Source organism: Nipponia nippon, unplaced genomic scaffold (genome assembly GCF_047370975.1).
Source record: "Nipponia nippon isolate SJK-2023a ecotype South Korea unplaced genomic scaffold, ASM4737097v1 scaffold_1, whole genome shotgun sequence".
NCBI lineage: Eukaryota > Metazoa > Chordata > Aves > Pelecaniformes > Threskiornithidae > Nipponia > Nipponia nippon.
The window spans coordinates 122,683,469-122,703,938 of record NW_028262290.1 but is presented as its reverse complement, the minus strand read 5'-3'; the positions used below and the strand labels follow the sequence as shown (position 1 = coordinate 122,703,938).

Below are 20,470 nucleotides of genomic sequence, written 5' to 3'. Positions count from 1 at the left end.
GTGTGTGTGATTGATGAGCAACTGTTATTTAACAAGTCTAAGCGGTTCTCCTGTTGTTTTAACAACAACTTCATCCATACAGTGTGGACATTTGCACACAGTACTCTGCTTCTCTTTAGACTCATCAAATTCATGGAGATTTAATAGCCTCTAGAAGACATGTTTACCTCTAGAAAGCAATTACTTGTTCATATAAATGGATATGTTATTAATAATAGCTTAATGTGCTCATGTGTTCAGAGTTTCACTGACACATTTATTTATTTACTTATGTTGAAAATATTAAAATGTACAAATCAGTCTTCCTTCATCTTACTAGCAGCCATTCATCAGGGACTAATTGAAAGAATTGTATTCAGATGGATATTCCTAAGAATTTCCAACCAAGAGGGTGCATAGGTAATTTTTATGTCAGAAGAAGCAGTTATAATTCTGCTGCATCATCCCTTTATTCTTCAGGATACAGGGTCTGAAAGAAGAATATAAATGTGACAGAACCTCAGTGATTACCAGCCCTGGCTGACCAAGACTGATGCAGTATACTCTTTTGTGTTATGATATGGTCACTGTACCCTGGTTTTATACAGGGTGCTGCAGACAGGACAGTCTGTAATAAATCACACACTAACCCATCCTCAGAAACCTGCCCCAGAGATCTCATAATGTACATTCACAGAACAGAAACATAAAGGGTATTAGAAAAAATAAAAAATACCCCTTTTGTAGAGAAATGAATAAGAAATGAAGAATTAAGAATTGAAAGTACAACAAAACACCAGAGTCTTGGTCTTTGTTTTACATGTAGGAGTAGTCTTGCTGCCTTGCAAATGTATCCATCATACCCACGGCATTATTAGATTTATGCAAAAAAGCAGTTTTCACATCTTGAGGCTATTCATACATGCAGTCATACATGCAGAAGCAGTCTACATTTCTGTACAGCCTCCACAGACGCCTGTCTACAGTGGAGGCTTTGTCACAAGGAAGAGAAGATTGGAAACATCATGGGCCAAGATACACTGACACAGGCTACAAGGATCTTTGGCACCCTCAGGTTGAGTTCCATAGCCATCTATAAACTGATAAACATAATATGAACAACTTGTTATTAAGAAGTATTGTTATAAGAAGTTTTGCTTGCCTTTAATGAAAGATACAATCAAAATGGGAACTTAATTTTCACATCCTGATGGGTTTTCCCCCATTTTCACCCTTTTCAGACATTGGTGAGGTATCTGAAAGCTATTTGAGACTTTTACCAAGTTCCTTTGTAATGCCAGCCTTTAGATTCTAAAAAGTGGTTAAAACGAATAAGCTGGTATTTTATTTATCTGTTTCTATAGACATTCCTGGAGTGCTGTTTGCATTTACCACAGTTTTTACAAACACAGGATTTTGTATGCTAGTGAGAGTGTGGTGCACAGCTGTATGTGGTGATCTGACTGTTCTCACATTTGTTTACTCTAAATAGTCTTTATCTGATTAGTCCTGTTTGCTCTGCTTTAGTAGCAGGCCTGAATTTCAGGAATAAAGAAAAGACCTGTTAGCTGTAGGGGGTGTAGCTCATCTGCACTGTTTCTTCTATACCTTTGTATTACTCTGACTTCCAAAGGTAGGGATTTGTGAAGGATGCTTAGAACTCCTGAAGAGAAAAGGAGATTAGTTTGTAAATATAGTTCTTGAAGTTATTATTCTCTCTACCTTCATTTAACTTGCTCGGAGAATTAGGTAACATCTCATTAGGAAGGCTGAAAGAGAAGTGATAGGCGGTGTTCCTAAATACGTTTGTATTACTGAGCAGCAGGGAAGGAAGGTTAAATCTTGTAAAGATTTCTATTCTCTGCCTGAACAATGAGTGCAGCGGCCCAGTGATGGGATTCTGTTGAATGACAGTGCTATTCTTGATAGGGCTATGGTAATTGTGTGGTAAAATAGCGTTATATTATTATATTTTAGGCCAGGCTGATAATTATTAGCAAAAATATTGTAATATATGCAAAAACTCCTTATCGTTTATTCTCACATTCTTTAATTGGGAAAAACTAAGATTAATAACAGCCATTGAATAATTACAGGATTGAGCTGGAAAATGAGAATGCTTCTGGGTAGCAAAAGATACTTGAAGTTTAAAGTAAAAACTGTGGTGGCTGGATATTATATTTCATTGAACTGTGACTGGCGCTGATGAACTAGATGGTCTTTTTCTCTTCCTGAGTTCCTACATCTCCATGCCAGACTATGGGATAAGAGGACACAGCAAGACAATGTTCTTTTTTATTGGAGAACAGGGTATTTTCAAATGAGAAGGTGGAACCAGCGACAAAAAAGCAGCAGTTTTATTCTGTATTTCATTAAAGTTATAACCACTTCACAATGGTCAAAGAGAGATGCAATTTTTGTTCTTTGCAGGGACAGAGATTTGAAAGTGGGAAGGCAGGTTTCCTTCATGGAAAAAAAAAAAAAAAAGATAAAAATAAATCCAGCCAACAGTCTCATTTTGTTCAGTTTTCCAGCAATGCAAATGTTTTCACATAATTCTGTTAGTGATGCAGTGTCTAGACTTCTCAGATGGTTTTAAAAAAACACAAACAAACCCTGGCATTAATTCTGAGAATCCTAAAAAGCTAAGTCATTATCACTGTGCTATAGCTCATGCAGTGATATGAAACCACAAATAGTCACTGAAGACCAGACTATGGAATCCTTGCTCATTTAAGACACATGGGTTAGCATTTACTCACATAAGATGTCCCATTTAATCTCCCTTCAGCAGGCTGCTGTGCTGTAAATGCTTACCAGCATATGCTGGTACAAGGATTCTGCAGTTTGGCTCTCACCTTGACTGAAAAGGCTCTGTGCCTTCTTAGGAGCACGGAGGCTGATGAAATAAGGAAAGCGATCTTTGATTCTTGCTACAGATATACATTCATATAAAAACAAAGCGAAACACCAAAAAGCAGCATTTGCACATTGATTTTATAAAAGACCTCTTCTTTAACGTTTATTCCTTGCTCATTGCCCCCTGTCCTTAGTAAGCCTACTAATTATGAGTAAGTGTTGTTCAAGGTTTCCAAATCTACTGCAAACTTATATGTTAATGTCTCATTTTGTAAACTCTTTCAGATTTTCTTCATACCAGGAATCTTATTTGACGTTGATTAGGTTATCAACTGTTGTCAGTCTGTAAAATCTCACAGTACCCGTAGTGGCCAAGAGGGTTAACGTATATCCAGTAGCCACCTTTTAATCACAGCTGTGTTATTTTATAGGCAGCTAGGCCTATAAATAGAACTGTACTTCAGGGTGGTTTCTTATACTTTCTGTTAACGATGACCTTCAGAATTTAAACAAAGTGTGTGGCCAGAGTCTTCTGGTGATGTAAATGAAATTGTTTGGTCTTGCAAGAGGCACTCTTTCAGGCACTGTCTCAGCTGAAATTCAGTAACTAATAGCCTGTGTAAGAGGTGCTTGCTGTGTATCTCAGCTGTTAGGCACTTGCCTGACTCTGCATTAACCTGGGCCCAAGAAAGGCAGGCCAGAGGTTTACTAGGGCAAATGAATAAATGGACATTACCTGTGCCATAGTCTCGATGTAAAAGCTCTTGCAGATTCCCTGCAGGACACTCAGTTCCACCTTTGATGAGTGAAACGTGTTATCCTACTGCAACATGCTCCCTCACTCTGCCTGGTGCAGGCAGCTGCCTTCCTCTTGTTTTTTTTCTTCCCAATGCTTGCCACTTTTATGGGTTTAGTGTTTGCTGCAGGCTCACCAGGAGTCTTGCTGGAGCCAGGCTGGAATACCCCACTGTTTGCAGATCTGTAAGAACTGATGTTGCTCTCTGAATTAAACATGATCCTTCTCACGGTTTCATTTTGTCCCCTCAACCCACCTCCGCATTCATGTTACCTCCTTTCATTTAACTCTGTGTAGTTATGGAGGGTAATATCTGAAAGGAGAGCAGAGGTGTAAGTGTATACTACTGTTCACTCATTTTCTAGCTATATATTTTTCCACATACTTAAGCAGTTTCAAAAAGGTAAAAACAAAAATCCCATTGGACAAGGTGTGAGCAGAATTGTTAATGTAGCATATAGGCCAAATTGGTGCCCTGGTAAGTGCAGCGTGAATTAAGCAGTCAGGCATTGTGAAGCATGCATTATATTATAATACTGCAGATCCTCAGTGCTGAGAACATGCATTCTTGTGTACTGTATGAAGAAAATAATAGTTTACAAATAAATTAAGAGCACAGTGCCACCAGCAATGTCTCTTTTGTCTTTCTGTAGTAGAAATTATCAGCTTTTAAAGGATCAGAGTGCCAAAAAAGCTCCCTTATACCCTCTAGATCCATCATCTGTGCCTGTAGAGTCACTATTCATTTTACTGTCAGAAATAAGCTGCTTCTACTTTTAGACCCACAAAGCCTGTACAGTTGTGGAAGAATGAACAATGTTTTCTTCTGCCTTGCACATACTTTGTTGAATGACGGATCACATTACAGCTCAGGAATCTTTAATCCTGATGGAAACATACGACAAAGAAATAATGGATTTGGATTTTTCAGATTGTCTCATTTCAGTGCTTACAATACTAATATTTAGTAGAATTAGCTGGGTGCTGCTAAGCTGAGCATGTGAGTCATGCTGTCTCTCTTTCACATGTACATGTGGATAAGGAACTTTAGTGAGTGTGGTTCATGGAGAAAATAAGTCTTGGTGATAGTGTTCTGACATAGATGTCTTCTTTTCTTGCCATCTGCCTACTTCCAAGTTACATTAGTTTCTTGAGGTAGATGGGGAGGCATATGCAGATTACAGGATCTGTGGTCCCCATGGAACTACATCACTAGAGAGTCCCTCAGTGAAGGGATGTCCTTAGAGCAGAATCTTCATCCTGGGTGGTCCTGAGCACGGTAGATATAAAATGTTTAACTTTTCTTCTGATTCTCACAATTTTTTATGAAGCTCTTTTCCACCTCCCAGCATGGGCAGCACGCACTCCAACCCATCCAGAGCACACTGTTTTACGGAATAGCTAGGTAAAGCGGCAGGGGAACCCAGGGAGAGACACAGACTCCAGTGGGCTCAGTGTGTGCTGGGTATGAAAGCTACTGAAAAGCAGCGTTCAGGAAGCTTTCTGCTAACAACCAACTGTAGATATTCATGACAAGAAATTCAACTCTTGCATTATCCAAGCCATTGATGTAAGTATTGACACTGACATTGTGCCTGAGCACTGTGTAATCTTTAGTGTATTTATCCTGTGAGATCAGAGAAATAGGATTATGTAGTTCATAAAGGAAAGAAATATATGTGAACTTGATTGAGCTAATGTCAGTTATAACAAAAATTAATCTGTCCTCCTTTTTCATTGTACTGTTAGTAAACAAAAAACTAAAGCAGCTTCTCAGTGCTAGCCTTCCCATGGTGAAACAGATCCAACAGAGCAGACACTCCTGAATTCATGTGGTCTCAGCTGGGACTCCCTGTGCATGTGAGGGGACTTTAGATAAGTACTGAAGACCAATTGTGTATCTCTGAGAATTAAGCCCGAGTTGTCCTTTATAGTTTTGTAAGGTTTTTTACAGAAGCCTCAATGAATCCTTAAGTGAGAGTTTGGAGACTGAGAATCAGTTCCAAGCCCCCATAACGTTCAATTGGTGACCCGGTTCTCTTTTCTGAAATGATGAGGGTTTCTTTACATTCATAAAGAAAAATACATTAAATACGTTTGGGTATTCCACTGAAGGGCACAATGTGTGTACCTGTAATACAGACAAGTCTGCTGCTGTGTGGTCAAGGGCCAGTTGTTAAGCAGCAGCTCAATCTGTAGGATTGAGCCTTGGCTAACTTTTACTAGGACCAAATTATTTGCCACAAAAACTGTGACTTCATTTATGCTATTGGTGGAACTAATTTGGCCCACATAATTTGTTTTAATTGTAGAGCTCTAAATGATTTAACCAAAAGGTTGAACCACCGTTACAGTGGACTTTCAGATAAGCAGAATATGATATATACAGGGGAGAAGTCACATTCCTACAGTTCTTCAGGGAGTCTGGCAAGTAACTAGAAGGCTTTGGTCTCCAGCACTGTAAATCACCTGCTGTTTGGCTGAATTCAGTTAAAATTCGTGCAAAAAAAATTAAACTGGGAGAGTATGGGGAGGTGTGAGTGTCTGGAAAGACTGCAAGCAGGGGTTGGCCAGGGCCACCAGTCACACTCAAGTCAACAGAAAAGTTTCTCCTAGAGATTGTGTAGCAGTGAAGGAAGCAATGTGAAGTAGTCTGGCAAGTAAGATCAGGATCTGCTTCAAGAGGAAAACAATAACAATAACAATAGAGGTAAGAAACTGCGCGACTACGGAGAGCACTGCTTGCAGAGCTAGCAAAGACACCAGTTAATTCCTGCACGGTTTCAATTGTTGTGCTACAGAACTCAATGCCAAAGGATTTTGCAAAAAGTAGAGTAGTCTGAATTAAAAGGCAGTTGAATAATTTTATATCTGTGTATTAAAACTCATATGTGTTTGTGTGTAAGGTAAGGAAGGGAATGGCAGACAACTGCATTGTACAAGAGTCTGAGCGCTGATCTTCTGCTAGGTTCTGGGAAGAACTCTGAGGAAGTCCAAGTTGAATGAGGCCACTTTATTCTTTAAATTAACAGTTTTAATTGAAATCTATATATTTTTATCTGAGTGAAGCTAGCCTGCGTAGGTATTTAAAACCCTTGTAGGTCTTTGCAGAACTGTAAGAATGAGTGCTTCAGGTTTATGTTAAATATTGACACATTTAGAACAATGCTACACAGCAGATGTCATCCCAACATGTGACGGCAACATTACAAAGCAGAATGAATGAAGCGGAAGCAGCTCTGGAACACCCTGCTGTAACATTCTCATCAGCTCCTAATCCGTAAGGCAGGAGAATAGCCCAACTGTACTGAGCACAAAAGGGATAGTTGGCCTAATGTCTTTGGTGGGTTAGCATTCATAAAAATCTATTGAATTCAATTCTCTTTCTGAAGAACAAGGAAAAGGAGCTGCAGAAAATCATGGCCTGATACAGGCACACAGACACTGGGGACATTCCCGTCTCTTTGCTCAAGTTAAGGAAAACACTGAATTTTAACAACAATATTGTAATGGCTTTCAATACAGTATGCTACTCATATTGCAAGTGTGCGTTCTATGTCACCTATGTTCCTCACTGATTTTTTTTCTATAGAAAACAATTTAACTGAAGTAATTTTTTTTCTTTTACTTGAATGAAGACTTCAGAATTTAGCTGCGGGATTCTTAAATATGCTGTTCTCATTCCCTAAGGCCTTTCTCCAGCATTGCTGCAGAGCCTGCACCCCACTATGCAATTCTGTAATGCATGTTTGTGACAGGCATATCAAACCATCCAGTTAGTTTAGAATTGAGGTGAGAGAGTGCTTTAAATGTAAATTTTACTATAAACAGTGGAATAAAATCTTGCAAGCACTTCCTAGCTCTGCCAGGAAGCCAAGCTATATTTAACTCATTTTAAAATTCATCAAATACATTCTGGGCTGATTCAGATCTTCGGTATGTCTTTGAAGATAACACGTAGTGGAAGTGTCATACAGTCAGTTGTGGGACTGGGCACATTCTGAGATTCTTGTCAGTAAAGACATGCAGTTAGGACTGGATTGTTGAAAGAAAAGTACATATAGATCTGACAACTTAATATTGATACTTTATTTGAAGATTTGAACAATATCTGTTGCATTCAGTTCAAGAGCTTTTTAAGAAGTGCTGTATATAAAGAGATTAGTGCCATACCAATGGCAAAATTTGCATGCACTCATGAATTTAAAAAAAAGATTGTCTTGTAGTGCTTGGGAGAGACAGTATTTTAGAGAAACTAACGCAAAGTGTTGCTATAATAATAATTTGCATAAGTTTCAAAATGCATAGAAAAGATCCCTGGATATTAAGAATAAGCCATAAGAATTTAGCTAGGGATTCTGTGTACAAAAGGAGAAGCTCCCAGGTATATCTTCCTCTTCCTTTAATTTTCCTGTCTCGGATTGCACCTCCCTACAGCTTTGTATCCCTGTAAACTCAATGGCTGTTATTGATAGGGTTAAATATAGACTGGAATAAACCTGTCAGATTTCATACTTCATTGTTTGTAGGCATCATTAGATAAGATCAATAAGATTCCAAAAGATTGTTTAGACTGTTTTTGTACCTGTAACCACTATATGTATGCTGCTATTGTGTCTCTACTGTTTTTTTTCATAAGTACAAATAGGAATCTCTCAGTTTTAGAAGCCATGTGAACAATCTGAATCTGTCAGCAAGATGTTTGCTATTGCGTATATTCAGATATGACCTGACTTTGAAGTTCAAGATTATGATTTTTAATAGCTAGGTAATTCCTACCATTGTCTAAAATCCTTAATTAAAAGAAATAATAGGCTATACACTAACCAACAAACTCTGAACAGGAAATTGAAAGTGTCATGCTTTTAATATGGTTTTATGCATCTTGATTGTGGTTTTCTAATGTTGATTTGCCTTTGATGTGTTCTAGTACATGACTGCTGCTGCACCTATGCAAGGGACCTACATTCCCCAGTACACTCCTGTGCCTCCAACAGCTGTCCCTATTGAAGTAAGTGTATCTCCATCCATGAAAGTAGAGTGAAGGGGTAGCAGAACTCTTACCTATTATGCCTTCTTGAACCTGTTGTTTGAAAGGGGCCTAAAGTTACTTTATGGAATGTGGCTGGAAGCTTCCAGCTTTTAAAAGTAGGACTGCACATTTCTTTCTCTTTTTCTTTTTTCTTTCTTTCTTTCTTTCTTCCTCCCTCCCCTCCCCCCTTTTATTATTTGTGAGGGCTCTTGTTTAGCATTTGTTTTGTTGTACAGCAGGACATGGAATAAAACATCAGTGATTATGACTATTTTTTCCCCATTTACTTGGGAGGGAGATGGGAAGAGACAGGAAAACAAACCCAGCAGGCAGACCACGAACCCAAAAGAGATTCCAAGAAGAGAAGATTGCAAGAGGGTTTGATGCGGTCCTTAGCAAGTATAGGTAATTGCTGAAACATTTAGCCACCAGAAAAAGTGATTGAGCAATGGAAACCTTCCTCTTGTATATACAGACGTGGAGGATGCTGCACTGACTGAGTGCTTTTCATCCTTGAGGAAGGATTCGCTCCCTCCCTCCTTGGGGCTGAGTCATGCTGATGACAGTCTAATGAGTAAGTATTTACTCAACCCTGTAGACCACAAGCTGCCGGGAGAGCGTCAGCTTGGCCTCCACTTCTGTGAAGCTTCTTAAGGGCCACTGAGCACAGCGCGAGGAGGGAGCCTTGGCATCCTCTTCCCTGTGTGCTTCTCTTTGGTGTACCCTCTTTTATTAATAACTTCTCCTCTACTCTGGGGTAATGCGAGGAGTGCCACGGTCTCCGTACTTCTGTCTTCGGCTGTGTGGACTTTGGAGTTTGTGCTGTTACTACTCTGTGCTTTGAGGATGCTGAGTTAGTGGTACTGTTGGCATGGCTCCACCAGCAGTCAAGTGGACTCATCCTGGTTTCTCCCAGTTCTTTGCAATTACTGAGATTCCCAAATGAGGTCCCACAGGAAACACTGCTACTGTTCTGTCACACTGATCTGGTCATGTTTTAGTCTTTTGTGCCTCGGGATGATTTTGCCCTAAACTTGTTTGTTTACAAACGGGCCATGGGTGCCTCTTTTCAGTTGCCATTCTTAGGTATTAAACTGGGCAGATACAAATCCAAATTAAAAGGAGATGGTGGGATGGAGAGTGGCTCATACAGCAGTACTGGCTGCATACTGTGCTGATGAGTGCGAATGAGAAATTAAGTTAATTCTTCCTGACCCCTCCTCCGCATCACCCACTGGTGATGCTAAAGTAACATGACGTCATAATTATCTACTATAATAATAAAAATATTATCTGAATATATAGTTTGTCTTGCTCTGATCCAGTGATGATTATTGTTAATGTTTATCTGTATTCATGTAGCATCATGAACCAGGACCCTACTATGCTGGATACTCTACAAGCAGAGACCAAAAAATACAGTCTCTGCCCCAGAGAGCTTACAATCTCAAGATGAAATGGACAAAAAGAGGAGGAGAAAGACAAGGAAGTAGATAGAAAAAGATAACACTGACAGACTGTTAAGCAATAGATAGGAAGAATTTCTGAAAAATGAAACTGACACTTTTAAGAGATAATTTAAAATAAACTACCTGTTGTTTACCCAGGACTCAAATGAAAACAAAGCAAGTGCTTTGTGCTCCCTCTTCTGGCTCTGTTGTGTGCAATACAGTAATAAAGCATGTTCCCTGAAGAGATCTGCTAGTGTTATTCATGTGACCAACGCAGCAAGCAAAGGAAAGAAAATATAGCTTACTTTGAAAGCATACAAAAATACTTAAAAAAAATATTATTCAGAACGTTTAAATAGGATAAGAAATAGTGCATAATTTTAAATTCATACGTATCATCTTTTGTGTGTTTACTTGTCTATTTTTTGCAAACCTATAAATAAATCAAAACTTCATTGGAGCTTTGACTTAACAGTTGAAAGTCTTCAATGTGAAGTAAATTTATTTTTGAAGGGAATATGCATAAAAGCAATGTGTAGAGGAGTGCAGTGTTTTTCTAAGGTAGCTAAAATTCTGTTGGATGTGTAGTAGAGCAGAGAGTGGTAGGCCTAGATTCTGCCTTTATAGCATTGCAAATCAAACAAAATAAATGTGAACTCACTGTGAAGTTGGGGTAGGTAAGTGAAAATCAAAAGAGCCATACACATGTTGTAAAAAAGACAAGAGGTAAAATCCAGACTCCACTGAAGTCAGAAGTTTTGCCTCTGACTTTGAATGGGCCGGGAACTGCCCTCAAAGGTGGAGGTATTTTCCACTGCAGCCTGTGAGAGCAAAGTACTACAGGGGCTGGTACGCTAAGGAAGCTTCTTGTTGCTGGATTAGCTCTCTAAAACTGATGGAGTTTGTTGTGTTAGCATGTGGTTCTGCTATCTCAAACTCTCTCGAACTCTAGAGAAATACAGCAATGGTGAGCTGGTGCTGAGCTCTTTTATGTAGTCCACTGCAGTGAGTAAAATTAGTAAGTTTTTCATGTTCTCGTTTGATTCCCTAGGGTGTTGTTGCTGATACTTCTCCACAGACAGTAGCATCTTCATCACAGGAAGCCAGTGGTCAACAGCAACAGATGACAGTGGAAACATCCAGTGAACATGCACCTGCATATTCTTACCAACAGTCTAAGTAAGTAGGCATACGCTTTGTAACCAGAAGGTTTTGTTTCTTGATTATAGTGGGCCAAATTCTGCTCCCTATTTCAGCAGTATAAATTCTGAGTAACTTCGTTAAGTTCAGATGAATTCTGCATATATAGCAGTGTAATTAGCAAAAGGTTTTGGCTGATGGCCTCACCTTGGCAAAATATCCTTGAGTTCCTGCCTGCAATGATATGCTCTCTAACTCTCTGCTGCTTTGCTGGACTCAGAAGGATCTCGACAACTGTATTAACAATCATCACGCTGGGCTAAAGCAGCATCTGGTGTCAGAGGTTAAAAAGAGGGCTTAGATTTTGCAGTGGTGAAAATATTGGCATGGTACACATGTAAAGGTTTCTTTCTGAAAGCGTAGCTAGTGAAGCAGTATAAATTGCCCCAAGGTGGTATTTGTGATTGTGCAAAATTGGTGCCATGCAGACACTGTGTGGGCAGGAACTGGCAATGGACAAAGAAGGCATAAGAAAGGGATGGGGAGTAGCACCGCTCTGTCTTTCTCCTGTCCTCTGCTCCCTTTGTTTGCTTCCCATAGAATACCTTGGAAAATTCAAAATTTATACACTGATAGCTGGATCTAGAACTCCTAAAGAGTCCCTTCATCTTCAGAATAATCCTCAAACACTCCTTCTCTTTGCCACAATAAAACTGGTCCTCACAAAGGGAAGGTTACGTAGCGACAGGGTGCTCACTGGGACCGATCAATGTTGGACAGATTCTAGGAAGGAGCCCAAACCCAGTCCTTGATTAATACATGTATATTAAGCACCAGCATCACTGTGAAAAGAGAATTACATGTGTTTTATCTTGGAGAAGGAAGTAGACAAATAGTCAGACAAGAAATAAGTTAGATATGTCAGTCAATGCATCATGACATAGTACTTATAGAGGCATAAGATATGAGCTCGTATAGGAAAGATTAGAATTATACCAATCTGTCAATTGCTTTACTTCATTTTTGACCTCTGGAAGTGGAAGATGCATTTATTTGTCTAACATATGAGTAACAAATGGTTTCAGATCACAGAATGCTCCTTTTTGACCGCCATAAAACATAAGACCTCACTATTTCTTATGTCATGCCCTTATTTGTCTATATGTACATATTACAAAAGCAATTGATCACACGCTTTTTGTTGATGCCCCCAATCGGAGACACAATGTATGCATGTGTATCCCTTCTAGCCATCAGTCTCTCTAATACCTGTAAATAAATGATGGCAAAATATTTATAGAATAAATAGAGCAAAAAGAATAGAGCAAAGAGAGAAATATATGTGACCGTACCGTCCTGTTAGCTTGCTTTAGTGACTGTGTTCTGGAGGAGCTTGGATCTGGGCATTCCCGTGTTCCAGTTCCCTTTCACTTAAGTCTCAAAGCAGAAGGACTTAGATTCAGAAGCCCTCATAAAGTAGCTGTGAGCAGCAGATACTGGCATTTTGCCACATAGGAGGAAAGTACGTTGCAATTCTTTGTTGAAATGGGTGCTGTGTTTCTTGCCAGTGTGGTGAATTCCCACCTTCTCTGAGAATGAGATCTCTCATCTTTCCTTGTCAGCTACTGCTTTGTTGCAATGACGGATACACTTCTAATGGCACTGGCACTTATATTCAGAGGAATTTCTTTTTTAATCACACAGGCAGATCCACTACAGATTTTTTATTATGATTATTTCAGTATTTTTTTCTGAAATGTGCCCTCTATTTATATCTGCCAGTTGCGGGCAGAAATGCAAAGTGTGAGAAGCTGCAGAAACAAACCAAAATATACACAATCTCTGTCTTAAAAAAACAACTTCTGCCAGAATATTTCAGTAACCTTTAATATAAAACCAAGTGAAGTTATTTTGTAATTAAAATGTAATTTTATTAATCTGGTCTTCGAAGGGCACATTTATTAATAGCAAGCATCATGCCCAATATACAACAGCTGTTTGCAAAGCGAGATGAGAGGAAGCAATTAACATGACCGAACAATGATTTTGTCAGATATAGGCAAAGAAAAAGGCAGACACTATAAAATGATTTCATAGGAGCTGATCAGTCAGGAGAAAAGTTATAACAGTGTATTTCATTATATTTATTTTCTTTGCAACAATCATGAAATTACAGGCAACGAAGGAGAGGCAATGTACTCAGAATGAACTGGGTGGTATAAGGACTCTGTACTCTCTTTGTAAGTAAAAATAAACCACGAGACTTAAAATTTAAGTTCCATATTTTAATCAGCCTACACGTTCTTCTATTTAATATGCTGGCTGCTGTACTTGAGGATCCCACCCATACATGTTCAGAAATGATAACTTCATGTCAAAAACCTGGCTACCTATTGTGTAGCAATGTAGGAGAAACAGCCCTTGGTTTCTGAGCAGAGGACTCGACTTTATGAGGAAATCACCTCTATTATTTTAGACCCATATTCCCTTTTTTCCTTGTGAATCTTTAATTTTGCACATAAAAGTGTGAAATCTGTGAAGCGGAGATAAATTGAGATCCTTCCCCCTGAAAAGTGCACTCTCTTACCTCTAAGCAAAACTCTGCTGGACAACGTACTCTGATGTTAAATGTGGAAAGAATTACATTTTTCTGGAGCCTTTTGTGGGCAAACTCAATGCCAGGTTAGATTAAAGAGTGTGTGCTGTGACCCTTCAGTGGAATTGGTCTTTCACACATATGGTGGCCTCTCAACCCAGAGGGCAGTAAAACCTCAGGACACGAGCATCCAACTGGAGCACTCCTACTGGAAGTTATGCATAGAAAACCCTAAGAAAATAATTCATCCTTGCTTTCCACATAGATCTGTTGTTACATTCAAAATATTAATCTTCAGGCTTCACACAATGGAAAAGTCCTTTGGTAAATTTAATATTTAAAATTGAAGTTAGTGTTATGTTTACCATCCCAGAGAAGTAGCTCTGTGGCAAATGTTATATCACAATTTAACTCCTAATATTATAATTAATTTAAAGCTAAGCAAGGCAAATGCATTAAAGCTTGCAAAAGGAAAGGTGCTGGATTTTCTTGTGTTGAACTTTGGTTGGAAAAGGATTTTTTCCATGCAAGTTTTGAGGACTGTAGGAGAAGTAATAGCTAACCCTTACTGATAGCCCTAGACATGAAACAGACACACATTCTATGTCTCCCCAAAGATCTCATATAGTCTTGCTAAGATAAGTTTGATGTGACATATCTTTAAATGACATGAAACCTCAAAACCACAAAATGAGAGTTATCTTCCGTAAGAAAAAGGCTGATAGTATAGCTTATTCCCTGTGCTAAATTTAGAAAGATTTGACACTATATGATCAAAAATTATGTTTTTCTAATTAATATTATCTTTAATGTGTCTACTAAGTTAGCCATAACCAGCTCATTAAGCAGACTGCTCCACAGTCTAACTGTTCTTGCCATCAGAAAATGTGTTCTTTTTAGCAAATTGGATGTATCCTTTTATTGAATTTTATCCTTCATTTTGATATTAGTGTCCAAAATAAACAGTGCCACTTATTATTATGAAAATACTCACTCTTTTATTGTATTACTCTTGAAATATTTACACAGTGTTAAGCCACGTATTCATCTCATTTCAGTGTAGTTAGACTGCCCATTAAGCGTAGCATTAACAAGAGTAAATTCGTCTGCTTCGGATGTGTTAACGTCCCCAAAGCAGGAGTTCCCTATTTCTGCCTGACTATTTTCAGCTTAGTGGCGGTATCATATTTAAACAGCTGCAAAGTTAGTTTAGCTTGGATAACTTTTAAAGGGAACTGGGTGGAAAAAAAGGAGAGGAGCCTCTTTCAAAGTTGTTTTGACTTAATGACCACTTTAATTCAATTGTTTTTACAGACAATAAACAGGACTGAAGAATGTCGGTCTGAAATCTTTGCCTTGAATGGAGAAACTTCACTGAACAAGAAGTTGGCTTCCAGTTTGCACAGGCGTCAAATGAATGCTTTTTTTTTTCTACCTTTCCCAACGAAAACAAAACAGTGTTTTTATGTGCTGTGCAAATGGTTCCGTCATGTAGTCTGACAATTTTATTTTTGCTATAATTTTTTTTTTTTTTAAACTAAAGAAAAAACCCAGAGGAAAAATGCTGGGTTGACATTTCATCTGGACGAACATTTGAATTCAGAATTTACCTGGAGGTGTAGCTAGATTTTTTTTCTTTTTTTTTAACAGAAAAACTGATGATGTCAAGAGGGAGCAAGTTGAGATGAAAACCAATTGTCTTCCTCAAAAATTAAGCTACTCTTTTTCTCTCATTTTATTTTTCTTCTTGTTTTAAATCTAGAGTGTTTTTTGGTTTTTTGGTTTTTGTTTTTTTTTAAAGAAATGTTTAGGTAAGGTTTATCTTGAATCTTAATTGCCTTAATTTTAAGGACGTCAAAGGCTCTCAAGGCAAGCTGTCAACGTCTTGTTAGAAAACCCGAGAATGAATTGAAACTGCTCACACCGGTGCTGGTGCAGAAGTTTAATAGACTGAGTTTTTGGGGTGAACAAAAAATAAACTGTACAGTTTAAAAGAAAATGATTTTCTTCTTTTGAAGAAAAGTTGATGATAAAGGAACTGTGGCAACTGAAAGGATTGGAAAAATGCTGGGACTTTTATGAACTTTGTCTTAAGTGTTGACAGAAAAAAATCTAGAAGGCTAAAGCGTTTTACAGTAAAGTTATTGAATTGAGAAAAAAACTTGCTGCATTATAGAGAATGCAGGGTTTTTTTCTTGCAGAATGCAGATTTTTTTATTTACAAAGCGTGATCGCTAGCAAAAGCATTAGTGCTTTTTATCTGCAGTCTTTTTTATGAGCTTTAAGAAGTTTTTAGTCTGCTTTGCTTGTCACATTGCAAAAACCTAGCTTAAGAGCATTAAAAAAAAACTTAAGTAGATAGGAGCTTATGGTCAAAAAAGTGCAAAAAAAGCAATAGATAGAAGAAATTGTTGACAATTTCTGTAGTCTTTCCTAGTTGTGAACAAATGCAGCCTATGGATGGCCTATTTTATACCAAAGATGAAGTGACACCCTAACGCAGTCCAGAAGATAGAGGTTTTTTCTTTTTTTATCTTTATTTGACCTACATGGCCGGACCAGTTCTTACTTTCTTGTTTGTTTAAACTATCTTCCACTGGTGTTTTACATACTACATATGTTTATAGTGGAAATTTCAGAATAGTTGGTATTAGAAGCTTGTTGATGGTGTGCTTTGGAGAACATCCCAAAGCAAGAGGAAGTGGGTTACCAACTAATCTGTCCAGGTGGGCTTTAATTTTGATGAGTTTTTCTGTTAAATTGCCTGATCTTTGGTATTTCTACTGAAACAACAGTCTTCCTTCTGAATTCCGACATACCGCAGGTTCATTTCTTCACCTCAGTCTTTGTCATCGTCCAGCATGCATAGCCACCTTAATTCTGCGTTTGTTTTTCAGTGGTGCGTTTGAACTGCCAGTTAGATGCAAGAGAAAGCAAACTTGATCTTTGTTCTCATTTTAGCTCTCCCATACAAGCAGAAATGTTGAAAATGACTTACTATTGCATGCAGGCAGGAAGTTAAAAATTAGTCTTCTCTGCTATGATTTCTGTTGTCTTAATATGTTGGCTGACAATCACTAATTAGTATGATTAGGCAAAAAAAGACACTAACTAAATTGAAACCTGTTTTAGGAATGATACCTATTTTCCATAGAGAAATCTTGATTATAGCCCTTACTTTTTTCCAAACAAACAAACAAAAAAGGTGAGAAGCAAGTCAAAAGATGATTTTTTTCCTTAAGGAGGCAGAAGAGAAGCAGCATTTAAATATATACATACATACACATATATCTATATGTAAAAATGAAACCAAACATTTTTAAACTTTCCTCCATCCAGAAGAGAGGGGAAGCTTCATCACATTTATTGTGGTGCATTAGAGACAGGGTATCCATTAAAAATAATGAAATTAAAACATATATCTTGGATCAATCTGATTCAGCTGTCCAATTCTAAAAAGAGATCTGTGTTTCCCTAACCTGACTTTTCTGGGGAAAAGAACACAATTATTTTTTTAAATTGATAAAACCAGATCGTATTTTTTAACATAGTGGGGGGGAGGGGGTTTCCCAAGTAAATGGCTGCTAGATATGCAACATAGAAAAGAGAGAAATGGGAGTTCACGTGGTTCTTCACCATAGGAAGAGGGCCTGATTTTCAGAAGTGGTAAAACTTCTGCTTTCTCCAGAGTAGTTGTTGATATTCAACGCTTCTGAAAACCAGATGATGCCAAAGTAAAAGAACAACAACATCCACAATATGTTTTCAATTCAGAAAAAAAAAAAATCTCTGTTTCACATGCTGTCTCATTACGTTTTGAGAGTGGCACTTGAATTTTGTCCTTGGATAAAGGTTCCCTCTTTCTTTGGAGGGCATTTGAGGGGAAAAAATTGATCTAGCCTTATTTTCTTCCTTTCTACACATACTCTCTTTCTGTCTCTCTCTGAATTCTTTGTACAAATAGAGATAACCCCAGGCACAAGTCAGTTAAATATGAAATAAACACATTTGTTTCTGTGTTAGTTCTAATGTGACACACAAAAAGTCTCATTTACTATCAACAATGAGGCTACAAGGTAGCTACCATGTGGCTGATGAATATGCTGAGGTACCTTCTTGTTTCTATTCAGAACTCTGCTGCTTTATTTATACATTCAGAAACATTTTTCTTATTTTTTTCAGCAAAGAGAGTTAAACAATCTCAGTGTTTTTTATTAAGCTAGACAGGCAACACGATATCATGATGCCTGTCACTTTAAAGTGTTTCAAGTGCATTCTGTATTAGAATTGTTCCTTTTTTTTTCCATGCTATAATGTTTAATAGTGTTTGAAATCAAAAGAAACAAAGCAAAGAAGTAGAGGAAGAAGAAGAGGAAGGAAAATGGATCCCTTAAATACAATTGATCATGCTACTGATCCCCAAAAAGACAGTGAACTGGTACTTGAAAGTCTAGGAATTATAAACAATGTGAGCCTTGAGTATAAACAGTCGTAGATCATAAGGTAAGAAAAAAACTTATTTGGAACATACAAAAAGCTCAGAAGGTGGTAACTTATTTGTAAAAGTTAAAGATGAGATAAAAGAGAACAGTGGAAGAGCAACACGCTGCATGGGTGTTGTCATAGGACAGGAATACTTGGTGGCCTCTGAAATCTAAAACTGGTTTTCTTTATGTTCTGGCTAATAAGATTTTTTGGATGGTTTATTATTATTATCTGTTTGAGTTTCTGTTTTGTTTTTCTTTTTTTTGAAAACCTGAATTTGTAAAGTCAATATCTATGTCTGTCTTACCAATTTAGCTTTAAATATCAGGAGAATTCCTGAAAGGTTGCAGAAACAACTCTAGAAGTCTAAGGCAATGGTGCCTGGCCCAGAGGTCTAGAAGTAACATCAAATCCATAAGCTGAACTGCGTATGTACTTTCCATCACACCTGAATTCTTGTAAATAGTCAAATCTGGATGTTCAGGTTTGGTATTTTTGTTTTTACCTTAAAAGATAAATACAGAAAGGGTGTCAGAAAAATATGAATTATGGCTAGAAAATTCTGAATACCTGGGCTTGTCGCTTAACATTGAGTAAAAAAATGGATACAGTGAAACTGAAGAGAGTATTATATTTGCAGGTGCTGACCCGAGCGTAGATCAGGGCACTGAATCTCACTGTTCCCAGTGAGATTGCTGAGGGACTCTTCTTCCTATCTGGCTCTACTGCTGGTTTTGTAAGCACTTTTCACCTGTGACAGTCAGGCCTCAAATTGTGAATGTCCTCTTATTGCCTTCCAGTGAAACAGACTCTTGAAATGTCCTTGTGCTTACTTGTATAGTTCTGTTTACCAAGAGACTGCCTTGGTTGTGTTGGTCAAGAAATCCACTGTAATGCAGAATGAGGCATATTTGAGAGCAATTGCATCACATTGTATCATCTTCTGCTATGGATGCATGCCCAACTGTGGAAGATAAAGGCTGGTGATTAGAGAAGTGAGGGCTTAAACTTTCAATGAGCAATGGGCTGAAGCATTCGAATGGATTTTTACTCAAGTAAAAATCAAAGGGAGGGTATTATTTATGTATGTATGTGTACCAAAACTCAGCAAATTTGAGGAAGCCTGCATTGTAATAAAGTTTATTTTTAATATGTCATAGTATTTGGATCTATATTATGTTGCTTATGGTACTGAAGGATGAGACTGATACTAAGTGTTTAACAAATTGCCATGCTTCATGATTTTAAGCTTGATGGTGCTCCTCATGCCACTTCGTTTTAATGCTGAGGTTGACATGAGCAAAACAGGTTTAGGCAGACTCACTGAACTCTACCTATAGCAAGAGTCATGCTAAAGAGTGATAATGTGCTTAAAGTAATGAATCAATCCATTTTTAGTGATGAGACCAAATGTGGTAGTTGAAGATAGTAATGTTTGATACATATATGGTCAACATTTCCTTTCAAAACTTTATTTAACATGAAATTGGTCCAGATATAAAAGAAGTGCCCTAGGGTAAGGGATTTTCCTGGTCTTTCTCAGTAGCCCACATGAACGAAGGAAACGGTCACGGTGTGATGGAAATGCAAAACAGAAAACAACAAAAATGCTGACATTTGGTGTATTAGTCTTTTCTGTTTAATGACAATTGACTCTAGTAATGACGATTCCTTTCATTTCTAATACGCATACACACAATCATGCACGCACACTTTCTCAGAAGGAGGGCTGAGTGAGCAGCAGACTTCTCCTCTCCCTCAGTGGAGCAGATTTCTAGCATCTCAGCAAGCAGCAAAGATGCAATGTAAGGAGAGTTATTTTCCCCTCAAAAAGAGCACGAACTTGTTCTATATTGCTCCTGTCACCCAAATAGGCTAGAGCGCTGTATGTACCCCAGAGATGTATTCACCTTTGTGCCTCAAAGCAGGCAGAAAAGACCCTTTCTTCTCCCCTTTATTAACATGCTCTTTGTTAAAATTAAACAGAAAACGATGAGAGAAAAGCTGTAAAAGAATAAATCCCAGTGTTGGTTTAGCTTTCCATGATGAGAAAAATTCTTGTGTTCATTTCAGTTGTTCATTTCAGTTGTTAATTCCCCAACAGTGACAGCTGAGTTCTTTCACCTTAATAA

General features: G+C 38.0%; 1 protein-coding gene across 7 annotated transcripts in view; it reads left to right on the top strand.

The window, feature by feature from the left end:
• Nucleotides 1–19,490, top strand: part of RBMS3 (RNA binding motif single stranded interacting protein 3) — a 720,325-nt gene extending 700,835 nt beyond the window's left edge. For 4 of the 7 annotated variants that reach the window (XM_087770865.1, XM_087770854.1, XM_087770845.1 and 1 more), the window contains 3 exons: nt 8,565–8,645; nt 11,169–11,296; nt 15,168–19,490. In XM_087770865.1, coding sequence (XP_087626991.1) covers nt 8,565–8,645; nt 11,169–11,296; nt 15,168–15,174 — 216 coding nt within the window. In that variant the 3' untranslated portion in view covers nt 15,175–19,490. Of the gene's footprint in view, nt 1–8,564; nt 8,646–11,168; nt 11,301–15,167 lie in introns of those variants that run through there. The other 3 variants (XM_087770859.1, XM_087770879.1, XM_009466428.2) reach the window with 1 other exon arrangement.
• The last annotated feature ends 980 nt before the right edge of the window (nt 19,491–20,470 follow it).